Below are 20,387 nucleotides of genomic sequence, written 5' to 3' on the forward strand. Positions count from 1 at the left end.
TGAAACAGAGGAAACCTTCGTAATCATTTAAAATGGTGTGTTACGGCTAAACAAAATGTGTTTTGTATTAAAGCATGACATGGATTTTTGTGCAAATCTCCATTCGACATCAATGCATGATTTATGCAACAATTAGAGCTGCACGCACGCTAGTAAGTATTCCGGCCCTGCGTTGGGATATTAGGCCTATCTTAGAAAATAATATGTTAGACATATTATTTTATGGCAACAGTTTCTGTCTTGTTTGTGGGTAATTTGTGGCCTTATCAAACCCATCAGTTAGGAATACAATAAGATGTATTTAATATAGGCCATAGCCTATAACCTTCCCATCATAGTTCATGCTTTGAGACGTTAGATGTGATAGGCCTATGACATGGAGTAATAATCGAAATAATTTACATCCGATAATATGCTATTGTGTCCTGTGTTACGTTTAATTTTGTTATTAAATATATGTGAACATTAAACTAACAACTCTTGTCCATTGATTAATTTAAATCAAAACTAAACATTACCCTATTTACTTTAGGCATATTATTATTATATAATATGATTAATTAATACAGTATAATATGCTACAGTGTTTTTGAATTTTGAATTTCAATATTTTCTTCCCATGTTCCTCGGATTAAACATGCCAGGTATTAACGACACACATTCCCAGTTATCTTGGCAAAATAGAATAAATGATGAAACATGGTTTGTATAAATAGTCATAGTCATTTATTTATAATAACATCGAAAGCCTTTCACTCATTTTAAGATGTATAAATATAAAGTTAAACATTTCTCACAACAAACAAACCAAGCGCCTCAGGCTACATTAAATACATAAAACACTTTTTTTCGTTTATTTTTTAAAAAACAAATCACCTCTTATTTACACATATACAAAAATGGTCCTCTATTGTCATAAACAATAAAATTGGCAAGGAAAGAACAAAAGATGACGATGACACACACACACACAAGTCTAAGAAAGTGGTCAAATATTTCATTTACGATTACACTTAGGCCTACATAAATAAGTCGGAAATTATATCTCATAAAACGTGACCAATGGGAAGCCAATGATTGATCTTCAAGGAATTGAAACCTTTCTATTAGAAGGAATGGCAGCTTTGCCATCCTATTCTTCTACCACAGCAACATTCTGCAACTCTGTCCGTTTGTTGTTTTCTACAATTTACAGGAATCGATTCGTTTTCATGAATGTAGCCATACTATCACTGTGTTCATAGCACTTGGTAGATGGGGTCATGGGACGGCTGTGGGCAGTTGGTCGGTGACGGCACGGGTGCCCCCGTTTCGCTCAGGGTAGATCCCTCTTGTGGAGAACAGGGGCTACCCTCGGAACCCTCCTGGCCTGATAACACGGTGCACGCTGACGTGTCTGTAGAGATTCTCTCCACGATGTTGGAAAGACAATCCAGGCTGGAGATGACTGCTGCGTTCTTGTTGCTTCTGGAATCAGCTGTAACAGAGGTGAAGGAAACATCAGTCAGAGACAAGTAACATTATCTACATGTGTGTCAAAAAATGTCTGCCAAGGGTCTTGTGCATTAGGCTACTGAAGGAGAGCTGCTGAAAAAAACGTATTTTAAAAACCGTATAATAAAGGTCTAGGCCTAACAAGTCACAATAATATAACACTTTAAAATAATAACTTACCATTTAGAGTCTCGGCAAAATAAGAGCTGTCATAGTTGCTTCGTCTTGCGGACGTGCACGTTGGGGCATTATAGTCCATCTGGATAAAACATTAATAAATGCAATCTAAGAATTCGATCAATAAAATAACACTGTGTGTTCTGACAGCTTTTTGAGTGATATTGAATGACATGAATATCTCAAACTATATACCTATATCCCACCTTTTTTTGTACTTACTTACTTGTATTTACCCATTTTTCTCCACAATTTCGTGATATCCAATTGGTAGTTCCAAAATGATATAAGAAAATCAAATCGAATAGGCCTACTAAATGTATTTATATAGACCTGCAAATAGGTTTTATTGAATACAAACCTCCGAATTCCAGTGGGGTCATGCACATACACTGATGTCAAGATGCACCAACTCACCATTCCATCAGAGCAGTTGGACTGTGGACTGGATGCATCAGAGTCCCCGCTATAGTGTTCCAACACCGGGTAGTAGTTCTCGCCGTCCTGGCCCCTGAGCAGAGATTGCAGAGACTCGATGTAGCTGATTGCATTTCTCAAGATCTCCACCTTGGGAAGCCTCTGGTTGGGGTTGTTCGACGTGCATCTCTTCAGGTTCTCGAAGGCGTCGTTGACCTTTCCCAGCCTCCTCCTCTCCCGCATTGTAGCAGCCTTCCTCCGGTCAGAGTTTGTGGTTTTCCTCTTGCAAGCTTTACATGCCCAGAGGAGGCACCTCCCGGCTTGGTGGTGCCCGCTCGGTGCCCTGATGTGCTCGTCTTCGTTGTAATGGTGGTCGTCTGGCTTGAGGAGTCCCACGTGGACCAACCGGGGGTCCAGGTCCTCGAAGAAATGCATGTCGCTGGTGTTGAAGCACGGGTCGTCATAAAAGTCATCAGCAGAGGTAACAGGGAACGAAATATCCGACAACTCCATCTCACTGTCAAATTCCAAGACCAGCCTTGTAACGATTGTAATCCTGGCTCTGTATTTGTCACAAACGTTAGAGGTTACCGGAAACTTTGGGCAAAAAGTTGAACTGTAAAGGTATCCTTAGAGCAACCAAAAAACTTACAATTAGTATTAGTTTTTAGTGTAGGAATTTGGTTGTCTTTCCCAACATGTATTCTAGTGCACCCCTTGGGTACCTGTTGCTGATGCTGTGGCTCAAACAAGCTTTTATCCCTGGTGAGTTAGGGGCGTGCTCTGCATTTCTGACAGCTCCCTGGATTGGCCAATGGTCGCGCGGAACGTGTGCGCAGGGAGGGGTTTACAACTTCATGCTATTTAGTGTACAATTTCTCGTAACTGTCTCTATAATAACATGGAATAGGATTACTTTATTTTTCCAGAAGGAACTTTAGTAAAAGCATAATATTCTAGTAATAGGTCTACATAGAAGTATAATAATAATACAGCTATGCACCAACATATTACAATTGAATCTGTATATTACATTTATGAAAGTGATTTGATTGTAATTCATTGTTCATTAATATGAGCTTCTTAAAATATCAGTATGACTGTAGTCAAAGGAATAACACGTCTCGAAATTCAAATAGCCCATAACCTGTCTTAATCTTTAATTATGTTATTCACACGTTTATCTAGTGTCCCTATACAATTTGTTTCGAAGATGGAAGTTGGCCTAATGATATCACTAATTGTCGTCTTGCACAACCTATTATTATAATTTATAGCCCTCGAATATATTCATTATCCAATGTGCAGGCTGCTTTATAATTAATCAGGCAGACCTGTTTGTTTTAAATAAATATAATTTTCTAAATACGAAATGCTCAAGGCTGTTATGATTTGAAGGGATTTTTAATTTTTTTTTATAGACAGGCCTACTGGAGAAAAATAGGCCACGATAAGCCTGCTACTTGAAAACCTCAATGTATTGTTATTGGTATTTATTGGGATCCTCATTAGCATCTGCAAAAGCCTCATCTACTCTTCCTGGGGTCCACATGAAACATGACATAATACATAGTACATAACATGATCAGTCAAGGAGTGAAATACATACACTTAAAACGTCACACAGTCGACAGTACATATCAGTACATACACACAATATCTAGGTCTGGGTTAGGATCGCTAGATGGCGATAGTGAGTTGATTAAACCAGTGATGACATCCCATGCAAAACTCCTGCAACAATCAAGAATCGTTTGACAGTCAGGAAATTGAAGTCACTACGAACACTTATATTACATTAAACACTATATGAGCCATATAGAACAAAGAGAGCTTAGAGGTTTTTTTTCAAAACTTTATTTCAAAAGGAAGACATTGTTTTAACTTTGTACTGTATGTGATGAAGAGGGATATTAAATAATTTCAACAGTATATTTAAAGGCAATATGTTTTGTGGACACAAAGTGTATGGATGAGACAATTCCCAAACAATATCTCTTAATCATCAACCCAGAATTTCTAACGAATCAGTGATCTCTTTGTAACATAGTAAATACAGAAATACTTCACATTATAAGCCACTTAACATAGTATACTGTGAGGATTGTCAATGCAGGAATCATCCAGAAAAAATACCAGATATTACAGTATCAACTTTGATTGTCGCATTGTTACCTCTCAATGCATCCAACAGCATCCTTTAAGACATCAAACCTCAAATTTGCTTACGGAATACATACATGATACACTGAGGCTGTGCCCTTTTAAATGCCCAGATCAAGTACATAATACATGTATTCTTCATTTTTGGTAGTTTCTAGAACTTAAAATACTTCCACCCTCTCTAACATAACCCAATACCCCCATCAATATGTTGAACCAAACATTTACAAAATAGGGCAGATATTCAAGCTTAGGAATTTGGAAGAAGTGCTATAGCTTGGTTCAGTTTACATTCTAGAATGAAGTTAGTTGTAAATAAGCCATCCCCCCTTGTTTGTTCAGTTCAGAAATCATTTCCATAGAGGACTTTGGAGTGTCTTCTACAATACATTGGTCTTACTGACTAGCAATAACACGATATAGGTGCCCAGACAAAAAAAACCCAGACATGACAGGAAAGGCTTGTTTTGTGAGTCTAACTCACCAAGTAGGCTTCTTTAATGGAAACGCACGCTAGTGAGTGATTCATCCACTGGTGACGTTGGTCAACTCCTCCTGCAGCTGGTTGATTAGGTACTCCCCAAAGCCCCCCGAGCGGTCAATGGTGCAGCCCACTCTACGGGCGTTGGTCAGGAGGTCTCCCAGCAGTTTGACGCGGGGCACCAGTGGCCCCAGGAAGCGGCTCTTGACCACGCTGGCAGAGTGCGGGTCGCTGTGCTCCTTGGACAGCTGGCTGAGCTCCACCATCACAGCCATCTCCTCCTTCCACTGGCCCAGCATCAGCTCGAGGGCTGGGATCACTGCACACACCTCCTCACAGCCTGGCCTCTGGGGGAGAATGACAGCACACACACACAGAGACGGCCATTAGAATGCACTGACTAAGTCGCTCTGCTAAATCAGGGATTCCCATAGTCGGTCCTGGGGCCCCACCGGGTGTACGTTGTGTTTTTTGCCCAAGCATTACACAGCCGATTCAAATAATTAAAGCTTGATGATGAGTTGGTTATTTGAATCAGCTGTGTAGTTCTAGGGCAAAAACCAAAACGTGCACCCAGGGGGGGGACCCAGGACCGACTATGGGAAACCTTGTGCTAATAATCCAAATGTAGATGTTAGAACAGAACAGCTTGCTTAATTGTCCCCCTTACTGAAGGATAACTATATATTTTTTACTTTAATTCATTATTATACTACTGTAGTTTCTTAAAATCTGAAAACACTTGAATATATCTCTCCTACTTTAACTATGATCTTTATGAAAATGAATCCATCCAAACTGTTTTATAAACAAAACAACGAAAAGCCTTTCAGACAACTTCTTTCCAAACTTCAAACAAAGTTGAAGAATTGGTTGCAGAATTTAATACAAATCGTAATAATATCAAAACTGATGAATAGACTTATTCAGGACACATCATTTGCCCTCACAGATCAATGGATAACAAGGTGTCCCAAATTGCTGATGATGGACCCCTTAGCGGTCCCACTTGGGATCGATTTGACATGACTCGTAAAACTGGAGGAGGCAGAAAGAGGACACGGCACTAAAGTGTCAACGCCACCCCGTACATCTGGAAACACAATTAATGCCTCGTCCTTCCGCCTGCACATTAATCTCCCCAATTTTCCGGAACTCAGGGGAAATGTACACCCTGACAGGCAATAGGCCTGAGCCCCAGGAAAAGCTCCAGGGTTAGGGTTTAACCCCCCACCCCCCTTGGCCTCAGACGTTCCTATTCTGTCCACTCACAACCCCTTATCCCCAGCACCAGCATAGACAGTAACCAGATTTCCACACAACCATTTAATGCAAAATAATTACCTGACGCATAAGAAAAAGTCACGACAGGGCTTATGGAAACAGAAAATGTTGGTACAATTTCATGTGTCTGTAAAATTAATTATGCGAGAAATGACGTTGGAAATGCCTTTATGCGCAAATATCGATATAATAAAGTAAACTTGGTGTCACACGATATGGGCCTACCACCACGATGTGGAAAAGCATGAGATGTTTATAGGCAGATTAAAAACATTATGATGAACTTCACATGGTGGGTAAATGCACTGTGATCATGCACATTTCCAATAGTCCAAATATTGAGGGTAAGCTATTATTTGAATGCTGGTGACCGGTGCTTGGCTGTCTTGAGAGCATGTGTCAAAACCATTGTGCAAGTTTGCTATTAATCACAACAGTTTGTTGTGAAAACCATCGGTAAAGTTGAAATTGAGATGACCATCGAACTTATGTTTTTTATTCCGTACATGGGAACTTAACCGCAAAAGTAATTTATGTGCACTACTTCATCACGCACAGCCTTTTATCTGCCACAAGTCAGTTTGATGGAAACTCACATCTGGTGGGAAAATGCGCTTATTGTTTTTATGCAGATTTTAGGATATCCGCATGAAAATCTGTGGCCAATTGAATGGAAACCAAGCTAGTGTGCCAATTTATTTAGCCAGAAGGAAAAAGGCATGCATGCATGACCCATGCCCTACTGCACTGCCTAAAGTTAGGAGGAACCCATCCCCTATCCCCCGGCAGTGGGCACACAGAATTAGAATGAGTAGAACAGGCATCCCCATTCAGGTCAACTATGCCATAATGGGTGGTGGTTCATTATATTTCTATAAGCGGGCAGCTCTACACTGTAAAACTTTTCCCTGTAAATTGACAGCATTATACTAGCACCACAGTTGCCAGTTTAATACTGTAATGTTGCTTTACAGCAGTGATGCTGTAATATCGTTTACAGTACCATTTTCCTTACTGTAAAAAATATTACAGCATTCTTGCTTTAAATTTACAGCAAGGATGCTGTAATACAGTATGTTACATATTACAGCATCCATGCGGTAAATTTAAAGCAGGGATGCTGTAATATGTTTTACAGTAAGGAAATTCATACTGTAAACTATATTACAGCATCACTGCTGTTTAGCAAAATTACAGTATTAAACTGGAAACTGTGGTGCCAGGTTAATGCTGTAAATTTACAGGGAAATACCTACAGTAATATACAATTATTTTACAGTACCAAGCAGCATTGCAGGCTGTCTTTAGAAGACAACTCCCTGAAACATAATATTGTAAGAAAAACAATGTGTACAAACATATACAGTGCCTTGCGAAAGTATTCGGCCCCCTTGAACTTTGCGACCTTTTGCCACATTTCAGGCTTCAAACATAAAGATATAAAACTGTATTTTTTTGTGAAGAATCAACAACAAGTGGGACACAATCATGAAGTGGAACGACATTTATTGGATATTTCAAACTTTTTTAACAAATCAAAAACTGAAAAATTGGGCGTGCAAAATTATTCAGCCCCTTTACTTTCAGTGCAGCAAACTCTCTTCAGAAGTTCAGTGAGGATCTCTGAATGATCCAATGTTGACCTAAATGACTAATGATGATAAATACAATCCACCTGTGTGTAATCAAGTCTCCGTATAAATGCACCTGCACTGTGATAGTCTCAGAGGTCCGTTAAAAGCGCAGAGAGCATCATGAAGAACAAGGAACACACCAGGCAGGTCCGAGATACTGTTGTGAAGAAGTTTAAAGCCGGATTTGGATACAAAAAGATTTCCCAAGCTTTAAACATCCCAAGGAGCACTGTGCAAGCGATAATATTGAAATGGAAGGAGTATCAGACCACTGCAAATCCACCAAGACCTGGCCGTCCCTCTAAACTTTCAGCTCATACAAGGAGAAGACTGATCAGAGATGCAGCCAAGAGGCCCATGATCACTCTGGATGAACTGCAGAGATCTACAGCTGAGGTGGGAGACTCTGTCCATAGGACAACAATCAGTCGTATATTGCACAAATCTGGCCTTTATGGAAGAGTGGCAAGAAGAACGCCATTTCTTAAAGATATCCATAAAAAGTGTTGTTTAAAGTTTGCCACAAGCCACCTGGGAGACACATCAAACATGTGGAAGAAGGTGCTCTGGTCAGATGAAACCAAAATTGAACTTTTTGGCAACAATGCAAAATGTTATGTTTGGCGTAAAAGCAACACAGCTGAACACACCATCCCCACTGTCAAACATGGTGGTGGCAGCATCATGGTTTGGGCCTGCTTTTCTTCAGCAGGGACAGGGAAGATGGTTAAAATTGATGGGAAGATGGATGGAGCCAAATACAGGACCATTCTGGAAGAAAACCTGATGGAGTCTGCAAAAGACCTGAGACTGGGACGGAGATTTGTCTTCCAACAATACAATGATCCAAAACATAAAGCAAAATCTACAATGGAATGGTTCAAAAATAAACATATCCAGGTGTTAGAATGGCCAAGTCAAAGTCCAGACCTGAATCCAATCGAGAATCTGTGGAAAGAACAGAAAACTGCTGTTCACAAATGCTCTCCATCCAACCTCACTGAGCTCGAGCTGTTTTGCAAGGAGGAATGGGAAAAAATGTCAGTCTCTCGATGTGCAAAACTGATAGAGACATACCCCAAGCGACTTACAGCTGTAATCGCAGCAAAAGGTGGCGCTACAAAGTATTAACTTAAGGGGGCTGAATAATTTTGCACGCCCAATTTTTCAGTTTTTGATTTGTTAAAAAAGTTTGAAATATCCAATAAATGTCGTTCCACTTCATGATTGTGTCCCACTTGTTGTTGATTCTTAATAAAAAAATACAGTTTTATATCTTTATGTTTGAAGCCTGAAATGTGGCAAAATGTCGCAAAGTTCAAGGGGGCCGAATACTTTCGCAAGGCACTGTATATTTATTCAAATTCAAAACATGAATTTCACATGAATTGCACTTTAACCACAAAGAACAACATTTGAAAAGAGCAACATTACAACTCCAGACAGTAGGGGAGAGAAAGAGAGAGAGAGACAGAGAGATACAGTGATAAGAACATTGACGAATACTGGCCAATAATGTACTTCACCATACACAAACCAAGATATCAGAATAGGTCATTTTTGAAAATACAGGATTATGTAAGAAAAAAATTAACTCTAAATAAAAAAAATGAAAAAAGGAGAACAGTTGAACAGGGAGATATTTTTACAAAAAACTATAACAAGAACTGCTTGCCTGCCTGTCTTTGAGAGAGAAATGAGAGAGAGAGAGAGAGATCGAGAGAGAAAGGGGCTGAGAGAGAAGGATGATAGAGAAGAGTGAGCAGGGCTAGATTGGAGCCAGAGAAGCAAGCTACCGCAAGCCAACACAGGCTCCGGGATGGAGCAAGCAGATCATTTACTGACCCAACCCGCATGGCAGGATTTCTGAGAGAATGAGAGATGCAAACAAGTCTCAAATAAATCTCGGTGGCATGCAGATTATCACCCCAATCTTTGAAACTCTGATCCTCCTTAGCTAAGATATGTCAACTAGGACAAACATGGAAATAGAAAGAATAGAAAGAGAGAGATTGCTATTACTATCACTACTACTATCACTATCACCATCACTACTACTATAACCACTACTACTAATACTACTATAACTATCACCACTACTACTACTACTATCACCACTACTACTACTACTACTACTACTACTACTATCACCACTACTACTATCACTACTATAACATTCACCACTACTACTATCACCACTACTACTATTACTATCACTACTGCTACTATTACAACTACTACTACTACTACCACCACTACTACTATCACCACAACTACGACTGCTACTATCCCCACTACTACTACTACTACTACTACTACATTACTATCACCACTACTACTACTATTACCACTACTAATACTATCACTACTACTACTATTACAACTACTATCACCACTACTACTATTACTATCACCACTACTACTGTCATGAACAAAGTAGATGCCCTAAACGACTTGCCAAAACTATAGTTTGTTAACAAGAAATTTGTGGAGTGGTTGAAAAAAACAGTTTTAATGACTCCAACCTAAGTTTATGTAAACTTCCGACTTCGACTGTAATTAATCAGAGAATCTGGTATAAAATTAACCCTGAGCTCGACCAGTGACACAGATTGATACACCCCAACAATTAAATGCACCTGTGATTCTGTGACCAGAATCAGTGAGATCTTTCCAAATGTGTATCCGTCATCATTTTCTCCCATTACAACAAGGCCTTTAGTGTATGTTTTTGCTTTGTATACAATTTTAAACACCTCTGCAGTGCTTTGCTTTGTGAACCCTTTTGACTGTCCGGCTCCCTGAATGGTGTTGTTATATAATTGCTCCTCAAATGAATTCATGACACCAACATCTTCAATGCTATGTGGAAACAATTGGCCACTGCATAAGTAATACTGGAGTGGCTCTCAGACAAGTTTTCTGGCACACTCCTTGAAGTAGGAGTGCTTGCTCTCAAACCTTAGTGTCCTCATTCGTTTGTGTTGCCCAAATTGCAGGATGAGGTCGGGGTAGTGTAACAAGTACTGATGCTTCAGTGCAAGGGCACTCTATCCCACAAGCAAAAACTGTAGTTCACAACATTTCTATGTTTTTTTTGCATGAGTAATGAATGCTTTAATATTTAGGAAACAGAAATTGCAGGATTTACACCTGCACATTCCCAATAAAGCTACTTCCAGCTACGAGCCTCCTGCAATATGAAAATTACACTACCCCCAGCCACCAAATGGCATTCACACACCAAGAGCTATGAAGCTATACGTTACTATGCAACTCATGCCAACCACACAATCTAAACAAAATAATTATACACTACAAGGCTAAATAAAATATCAGTCTGTGCCTGATGTTTTAGATATAATTAATTTACCGTTGCCTAATTAATGGTTGGATAGGATCACTTCTGAAAGATTAGCAAAAGCACAAGGAAAATTCAACTCAAGCGGAAAATGCCACTACCATCGCCCTGAATAATGTTAGCAAGCTAACCACACAATCTGAAGAAAACGAAAATGAAAAATAACTTTAATATCCTGCAGGGTAAAATATCAGTCTGTGCCTGTTGTTGCTGAATATATTAATTTAAATGGACTAATAAGGATAACAAAAGCATAGGGCGAATATTCCACTCACTTCTGCTAAATGAGACTGAATAGAGCTAACATTAACCAGAGATATTTAGAGAAAGGTGTCCAATAGAGTGCGCCATCTCTGAGCTATAGCTAACGTTAGCAAGCACCATTCCCCTTTCATCTGAGAGCTTCCATTCTTCTCATTCCAACTGCAGAATCACCCAAAAAGTATACATCCCAAGGTAAAATGTCAGTCCGTGGCTGTTGACAAACTAAAGGTGTATTCGACATAGCTAAACTCTCGCTCCCTCCCTAGACGAACTGTATTTTTGTCTGGTGAAGCCTATGACCATTTTGCCACTAATAATACCATAGCGTTAGCACCATGTCATGCACCCACGGGTTAAGTAGCCTATCCAAAGAAACAAACATATGGATTTCTGCACGTTGTTAATACTAAAATGATTTGCTCTATAGCTACAATATCACAAATGATTTTACCAGCAAGAAAGATCATTGCAACAGACCGACATGTCAACTTGGCTATACTGTTAGCTAACACAATCCAAACAAGCTAACTTTAGCGAGATAGTAGCGTAGTTAATTAAGAAAACCTGCAGGTATATAGAAGTATATAGTACAGTCTTGGCCAAAAGTTTAGAGAATGACACAAATATTAATTTCCACAAAGTTTGCTGCCTCAGTGTCTTTAGATATTTTTGTCAGATGTTACTATGGAATAGTGAAGTATAAGTACACGCATTTCATAAGTGTCAAAGGCTTTTATTGACAATTACATGAAGTTGATGCAAAGAGTCAATATTTGCTGTGTTGACCCTTCTTTTTCAAGACCTCTGCAATCCGCCCTGACATGCTATCAATTAACTTCTGGGCCACATCCTGACTGATGGCAGCCCATTCTTGCATAATCAATGCTTGGAGTTTGTCAGAATTTGTGGGTTTTTGTTTGTCCACCCGCCTCTTGAGGATTGACCACAAGTTCTCAATGGGATTAAGGTCTGGGGAGTTTCCTGGCCATGGACCCAAAATATTGATGTTTTGTTCCCCGAGCCACTTAGTTATCACTTTTGCCTTATGGCAAGGTGCTCCATCATGCTGGAAAAGGCATTGTTCCTCACCAAACTGTTCCTGGATGGTTGGGAGCAGTAGCTCTTGGAGGATGTGTTGGTACCATTCTTTATTCATGGCTGTGTTCTTAGGCAAAATTGTGAGTGAGCCCACTCCCTTGGCTGAGAATCAACCCCACACATGAATGGTCTCAGGATGCTTTACTGTAGGCATGACACAGGACTGATGGTAGCGCTCACCTTGTCTTCTCCGGACAAGCTTTTTTCCGGATGCCCCAAACAATCGGAAAGGGGATTCATCAGAGAAAATGACTTTACCCCAGTCCTGAGCAGTCCAATCCCTGTACCTTTGCAGAATATCAGTCTGTCCCTGATGTTTTTCCTGGAGAGAAGTGGCTTCTTTGCTGCCCATCTTGACACCAGGCCATCCTCCAAAAGTCTTTGCCTCACTGTGCGTGCAGATGCACTCACACCTGCCTAAGCAAGCTCTGTACTGGTGGTGTCCCGATCCCGCAGCTGAATCAACTTTAGGAGACGGTTCTGGAGCTTGCTGGACTTTCTTGGGCGGCCTGAAGCCTTCTTCAAAACAATTGAATCGCTCTCCTTGAAGTTATTGATGATCCAATAAATGGTTGATTTAGGTGCAATCTTACTGGCAGCAATATCCTTGCCTGTGAAGCCCTTTTGTGCAAAGCAATGATGACGGCACGTGTTTCCTTGCAGTTAACAATGGTTGACAGAGGACGAACAATGATTCCAAGCACCACCCTCCTTTTGAAGCTTCCAGTCTGTTATTCGAACTCAATCAGCATGACAGAGTGATCTCCAGCCATGTCCTCGTCAACACTCACACCTGTGTTAACGAGAGAATCACTGACATGATGTCAGCTGGTCCTTTTGTGGCAGGGCTGAAATGCAGTGGAAATGTTTTTGGGGGATTCAGGTCATTTGCATGGCAAAGGGGGACTTTGTAATCAATTGCAATTCATCTGATCACTCTTCATAACATATATGGAAATTGCCATCATACAAACTGAGGCAGCAGACTTTGTGAAAATTAATATTTGTGTCATTCTCAAAACTTTTGGCCACAACTGCATATGGAATTAGTACATACCTAGCAGCTGCTCACTAAACTTTTCCACGAAAATACAAAATAGCTTGAGTAGAACAGAAAGATAATTTTCTCATGAGTCTTCCCTTACAGACCCTTTGGCGCAGAGCATCGCATTAGTGGAAATCAAGTCTGTTCTCAGGGCAGGCCTGGTTGTAGATAGGTTCGAGTCGGGACATTGTTAGCATTTTAGCTTTCCTAACCTTCACCTAATTATCATAACATGCTGTGTTAATTCACGTAACCTGCTAAGAAAAGTAACTGCTAAAAGTAACTGCTAAGAAAAGTAAAACCGGCAGACCTGCCCTGAGAACAGTCTTGATTTCAAATATGAGATACAGCTCTCTTTCTCTCTTTCACACACCACAGACAGTTTGGCACCGCCAACTACAGCAGTGTTCAGGGACTACTGTAAAGAAATACAGTAAGTTAGAGTAATTTCTACAGGAGGCTTACAATTACAGTTAATAACAGTATTTTTCAGCATTTGACCCATAATGTAGTACAATCTACAGCATTAATGCTGTAAAACACATTTAAGGTATTTTACTGTGCATTCTATAGTGTTTTACTGTTGAAATTACATTAAAGTCTTACAGTGTACCTGTATGTCTTTATTACAGTACTGTCCCCCTCTGTCTGACAGGTAGTCCAGCATGGCCTCAGCCTGCGCCTGTTCCTGCTCAGAGTGCTCATGGAAGAACGCTGCCACCCTTGGCAAGGCAATATCATCCTGCTCAAATATATTGGCCTGGAAGAGTGAATCATATAGAGTAACTACAGTGAGAATGATCCATTTACAAGTGGGTTATTGACATATATTGCTGTATTGGATGGCATACAGCTTAATTCATATTGTGACTAACTTTAAGCAACTTGGTACATTTCATCAACTCATCAAAGACCTGTGCAAATATGACTAAGTATGGAAATGGAAATAAACGATAAGATGAAGACTTGCAAGATTCATTGCTTGTACACATTAGTTATGCAATGTTGTGGAATGACAGTCACGATGAGCTCTAAATTAAGCAAAAAGGCACGCATTCAGGGCTCGAACCACTTCGCTTATAATTAAGCAATAAGGTCCGAAGAGATGTGGTATATGGCCAATATACCACGGTTAAGGGCTGTTCTCACGCACGACGCAACGCTAAGTGGTAGTTTTTAGGCATGACGCAACACGAAGGGGTATATTGGCCATATATCACAAACCCCCGAGGTGCCTTACTGCTATTATAAACTGGTTACCAACGTAATTAGAGCAGTAAAAATACATGTTTTGTCATTCCCGTGGTATGCTGTCAGACAATCAGCATTCAGGGCTCGAACCACCTAACATAGTTCATAATGTAGACCACACCTACTCGTGCCTTATATTAAATATATGACAGAGGGTTGAAAACCTTTCAGTGATTCAGGCCATAAATTATTTTATTTAAAAAAATCCATGCAATTTCAAATAGCTTTTATTTATAAAACATCCAATTTTCCCATAGAACATTTTGTAAACAAGTAACTTGCACTTATTGCTGGATGTTAGGTCGCCCTTACCAGTGCATCAAGTCTGTAAGCAACCTCCATAAGCATTGTAGATACTCCACACAAACTCTCCTCAACGACCGCAGGGAGGTTCTGTTTCACCCTGCTCCCGACAAATGGTCTGTGAATTTTACAGATAGGCAGGCTGGTCTTTAATCTCTTGACACTTAGTTCAGCCATGTTTAAAAATTCCCGACGGAGATTAGATTGTAACAACAACCGTTATTGCACAACTGATGAAGTCGAAAGTTGGCTAGCTCACAACTGATCTCGATTGAACGACACCATCTCCTTCCCATACCTTCACATAAACTTGTGATAATATTGATCATTTAACACTAAATGAATAGCGTAATATAAACAACTACATACACTATACGTGTTGTTTGCAGTCTTTGGTTGCGAGAGTGAACGATAATTTAGAAATGGAGAAATCGTTTCCAGTTCAGATTCTCAAGTTCATCCGGTGCGTGTGATCGACACTGTCCTAAATCAGAGTGAAGCGCGACGTCAATTACAAACAGTAAAATTCAACAACGATTAGTGAAAATTGTGTAATTAAAAAGTGGGCATGAACAGTGGCTAATGCATGCGAATTATGCTGGGATAGCATGTTGCGCGTCAGAAAATAAATTCGGTTTAGTCAAAATAAAATAGAATCACTTTTTTTTTGAAAGCCTGGTATTTGCTTGAATAAGCACAGTTCTTGTATATTTTAACTGCTGAATGTAACGTCTGCTTCCAACTCCCACTCTCAAACACATAGATCCCCTGAACGCAGCTCACTCTCCAGATCCTAATCACCTGAATTCTGATCACCTGTTCACACACCTGTATGTCATTATCACACACTATTTAATTCAGTTTTTGCATCCCATCATTGTGATGTATTGTTTGTTTTGTGACACACTGCTATCTGGAGCGCTGGGTTTCCCCCTAATTTGCACCCCCCATGTATGATCGTTTTTGCCTGCCTCACTAACGACGCCTATTCCCTGCCTGTACTTTAGCCAATCGGATTTCCTGTTATCAATTTATTATCTTCTATTTCGGATGACATTACTGGCCTTTTCCCTGCCTGTACTGTTGGCTTTTTGGACCCTCTGTGTATGACCTGCTTGCCCCTGGACCCAGCTACCTGCCTCCTCCTGTAGCCCGATACAATAAACACCTGCTGCGCCCTGTGCTTGAAACCAGCTCTCTGTCTCCCATCGTGTTCATTACACTGTATTGTTCCTGGATTTTAGAACAATGGCATAAGCATCCCATAATCAGCCAGACATGTCTTTTAGACCAACAGTGCAGAATTGGACTTCCCCATAGGCCAGTGGTCCCTAACCCCTGGACACCGGCCAAATTGTAATTTTATCACCATACTAAACAGGATACTATCATGTGAACTCAGGGGGGGAAAATGTCCCTTTTTCAGGACCCTGTCTTTCAAATATAATTTGTAAAAATCCAAATAACTTCACAGATCTTCATTGTAAAGGGTTTAAACACTGTTTCCATGCTTGTTCAATGAACCATAAACAATTAATGAACATACACCTGTGGAATGATCGTTAAGACACTAACAGCTTACAGACAGTAGGCAATTAAGGTCACAGTTATGAAAACTTAGGACACCAAAGAGGCCTTTCTACTGACTCTGAATAACACCAAAAGAAAGATGCCCAGGGTCCCAGTTCATCTGCGTGAACGTGCCTTAGGCATGATGCAAGGAGTTATGAGGAAGGCAGATGTGGCCAGGGCAATAAATTGCAATGTCCGTACTGTGCGACGCCCTAGACAGCGCTAAAGGGAGACAGGACGGACAGCTGATCATCCTCGCAGTGGCAGACCACATGTAACAACACCTGCACAGGATCGGTACATCCGAACATCACACCAGTGGGACAGGTACTGCCCGAGTTATACCAGGAACACACAATCCCTCCATCAGTGCTCAGACTGTCTGCAATAGGCTGAGAGAGGCTGGACTGAGTGCTTGAAGGCCTGTTGTAAAGGCAGGTCATCACCAGCCATCACTGGCAACAATGTTGCCTATGGGCACAAACCCACTGTTGCTGGACCATACAGGACTGGAAAAAAGTGCTCTTCACTGAAGAGTGTGGAGGGTACGTCATGGTCTGGGGTGGTGTGTCACAGCATCATCGGACTGAGCTTGTTGTCATTGCAGGCAATCTCAACGCTGTGCATTACAGGGAAGACATCCTCCTCCCTCATGTGGTACCCTTCCTGCAGGCTCATCTTGACATGACCCTCCAGGATGACAATGCCACCAGCCATACTGCTCGTTCTGTGCGTGATTTCCTGCAAGACAGGAATGTCAGTGTTCTGCCATGGCCAGCGAAGAGCCTGGATCTCAATCCCATTGAGCACGTCTGGGACCTGTTGGATCGGAAGATGAGGGCTAGGGCCAATCCCCTCAGAAATGTCCTGGATCTTGCAGGTGCCTTGGTGCAAGAGTGGGCTAACCTCTCACAGCAAGAACTGGCAAATCTGGTGCAGTCCATGAGGAGGAGATGCACTGCAGTACTTTATGCAGCTGGTGGCCACACCAGATACTGACTGTTACTTTTGATTTTGACTTCCCTTTGTTCAGACACATTATTCAATTTCTGTTAGTCACATGTCTGTGGAACTTGTTCAGTTGTTGAATCTTGTTATGTTCATACAAATATTTACGCCACTCCTCTCTAACACCCCTCACTCTCCTCTCCTTCCCTCTTCTCTCCCGTTCTCAATTTCAATGTAAGGGTCTTTATTAGCATGTGAAACATATGTTTTCATTGCCAAACCAAGTGAAATAGATAATAAGCAAAAGTGAAATAAACAATATATTTTTTTACAGTAAACATAACACCCACAAAAGTTCCAAATAATAAAGTCATGTCAAATGTCATATTATGTTCAAATAGTTTAAGAACAAAAGGAAAAATAAATAAACATAAATATGGGTTGTATTTACAATGGTGTTTGTTCTTCACTGGTTGCCCTTTTCTTGTGGCAATAGGTCACAAATCCTGCTGCTGTGATAGCACACTGTGGTATTTCACCCAATAGTTATGGGAGTTTATCAAAATTGGGTTTCTTTTCTAATTATTTGTGGGTCTGTGTAATCTGACTGAAATATTTGTCTCTAATATGGTCATACATTGGGCAGGAGGTTAGGAAGTGCAGCTAACTTTCCACCTCATTTTGTGTGCAGTGTGCACATAGCCTGTCTTCTCTTGAGAGCCAGGTCTACCTACTGCAGCCATTCTCAATAGCAAGGCTATTCTCACTGAGACTGTATATAGTCAAAGCTTTCCTTAATTTTATGTCAGTCACAGTGGTCAGGTATTCTACCACTGTGTACTCTTTGTTTAGGGCCAAATAGCATTATAATTTGCTGTTTTTTTGTTAATTCTTTCAATGTGTCAAGTAATTAGGGCTCATAATTGCTGCAGCGGTCTAAGGTACTGCATCTCAGTGCAAGAGGCATCACTACAGTCCATGCTTTGAATCCAGGCTGTATCACATTTGGCTGTGATTTGGAGTCCAATAGGGTGGCGCACAATTGGTCCAGTGTCACCGGGGTAGGCCGTCATTGATAAATAAGAATTTGTTCTTAACTGACTTGCCTAGTTAAATTAAAGTGTATCTTTTTGTTTTCTCATGATTTGGTTGGGTCTAATTGTGTTTCTGTCCTGGACCAGCTTGCATAGGGGACTCTTCTCCAGGTTAATCTCTCTGAAGGTGATGGCTTTGCTATGGAATATTTTATAATCGTTTTCTTTTAGGCAGTAGAAGAATTTTACTGCTCTTTTCTGGATTTTGATAATTAGTGGGTATCGGCGTAATTCTGTTCTGCATGCATTATTTGGTGTTTTACATTGTACAAGGAGGATGTACACAGAGGTTGTACATGGAGGTTGTACACAGAGGATGTAGACAGAAGTTGTACACAGAGGATGTACCCTTTCTTTCTTCTCCTCTCTGACTACCCCTTCTCTCCCCTCCCCCTCTTCTCCTTCCCCTCTTCTCCTCCCCCTCTTCTTCTCCCCCCTCTCATGTTTCAGCAGGGCCCCGTGCCACCGCTGCCTCTCGGGGGCAGATGAGTGACGCGTGGGGCTGGCCGCTCCTCAGGGGCCTGCTCGGCCAGAAGGGAAGAAAGAAATGGCACTATGGAATTAGATCTTCTTTTGTTTGCTCAAATAGTTGGTCGGTTGTCGAGGAGGGCGGTCACATGTGTCAGCGAGCAGAGGATCACAGGTTGGAGCCCGATATGGATACAGGGACACTGGGACAGTGGAGGAAACATTTTGGACATATCCAAGGCCTCCAGGAAACACTTTCAATCAGTGTAAATTATATCAATCTGATTGGCATGATTTGGATTAAAGGGTACATTATGCTCTACAGTATGCTCTGATATACTGACTTATAACGAGAAAACAACCTCAAATAAACTTTTTTAACTGCTGCCTTAATCATGCATGTGGCAATGTACTATTGTTACAGACCCCCCTGGGGATTGTCCTAGGAACTCAACCCAGGCCGGGTCCCTCTACCCCTTTGTTACTTTTAGTTTGGTGTGCTCACACACAGTGGCTTGGAACACAGCTGTGGACAGACACTCAAGGGCACAACGTGGACACATGTGTCATCGTTCCTGTCCAGCTGAACTCTGTGTACAAACACAAGGCGGTACTCAAACATAGTGACACATCTCATACCTGACCAGATTGACTATTTGTAGTTATCTGTCTATTAGCTGTTTGGGTATTCCGATTCATCATTCTATTTGTAATCTGTCATTCATCTCTGCTTGTTCCAATTTAAATGTTTCTTATTGATTGTTTTAAGTTAGAAACTCTAAGCTCCAAGTACTGTTACATAAAGAGTAATACAGTACATTGTTTTTGTGCACATTGTTGTAGTATGTAGCCACACACACACACACACGCACACGCACACACACACGCACACGCACACACACACACACACACACACACACACACACACACACACACACACACACACTATAAACAGTCAGGACAGGAGTGCTGACGTAGTGTTTGGCTAGACTGACAGTCAAGGTGTCTGTCCTCACACCTGCTGCCTGCTGTAAACACTGTTGGGGGAGGGGCGGGGTTACCCTGTCTGGCCACCACTACAACAGCAGCATTGTGCCTGGACAGCCCTGGCCACAGATTACATTACACCCAGATTACCATTAGGTTACAGGCAGGGCACCCAACCTGACCCCCCTCAGCTTGGACAATGCTGGTGTGGGGGGTACACACACACACACACACACACACACACACACACACACACACACACACACACACACACACACACACAGTACAGTGGGGAGAACAAGTATTTGATACACTGCCGATTTTGCAGGTTTTCCTACTTACAAAG

At 41.1% G+C, this 20,387-nt stretch overlaps 2 protein-coding genes across 2 annotated transcripts; both read right to left on the reverse strand.

Moving 5' to 3' along the window:
* Positions 1-756: 756 nt before the first annotated feature.
* Positions 757-2,803, reverse strand: LOC139407579 (myoblast determination protein 1 homolog 2). Its single transcript, XM_071151405.1, has 3 exons — positions 2,089-2,803; positions 1,675-1,753; positions 757-1,477 (listed from the first exon to the last, which is right to left on the reverse strand). Exons 1-3 carry the CDS (start codon positions 2,599-2,601, stop codon positions 1,239-1,241), a joined length of 831 nt encoding a protein of 276 aa, XP_071007506.1. The 5' UTR covers positions 2,602-2,803; the 3' UTR covers positions 757-1,238.
* Positions 2,804-3,929: 1,126 nt separating this feature from the next.
* LOC139407580 (ferritin, heavy subunit-like) lies at positions 3,930-15,429 on the reverse strand. Its single transcript, XM_071151406.1, has 3 exons — positions 14,982-15,429; positions 14,032-14,178; positions 3,930-5,079 (listed from the first exon to the last, which is right to left on the reverse strand). The coding sequence occupies exons 1-3, from the start codon at positions 15,147-15,149 to the stop codon at positions 4,777-4,779; spliced, it is 618 nt and encodes a 205-aa protein (XP_071007507.1). The 5' UTR covers positions 15,150-15,429; the 3' UTR covers positions 3,930-4,776.
* Between the last annotated feature and the right edge of the window lie 4,958 nt (positions 15,430-20,387).

This window comes from Oncorhynchus clarkii, chromosome 4 (genome assembly GCF_045791955.1).
Source record: "Oncorhynchus clarkii lewisi isolate Uvic-CL-2024 chromosome 4, UVic_Ocla_1.0, whole genome shotgun sequence".
NCBI lineage: Eukaryota > Metazoa > Chordata > Actinopteri > Salmoniformes > Salmonidae > Oncorhynchus > Oncorhynchus clarkii.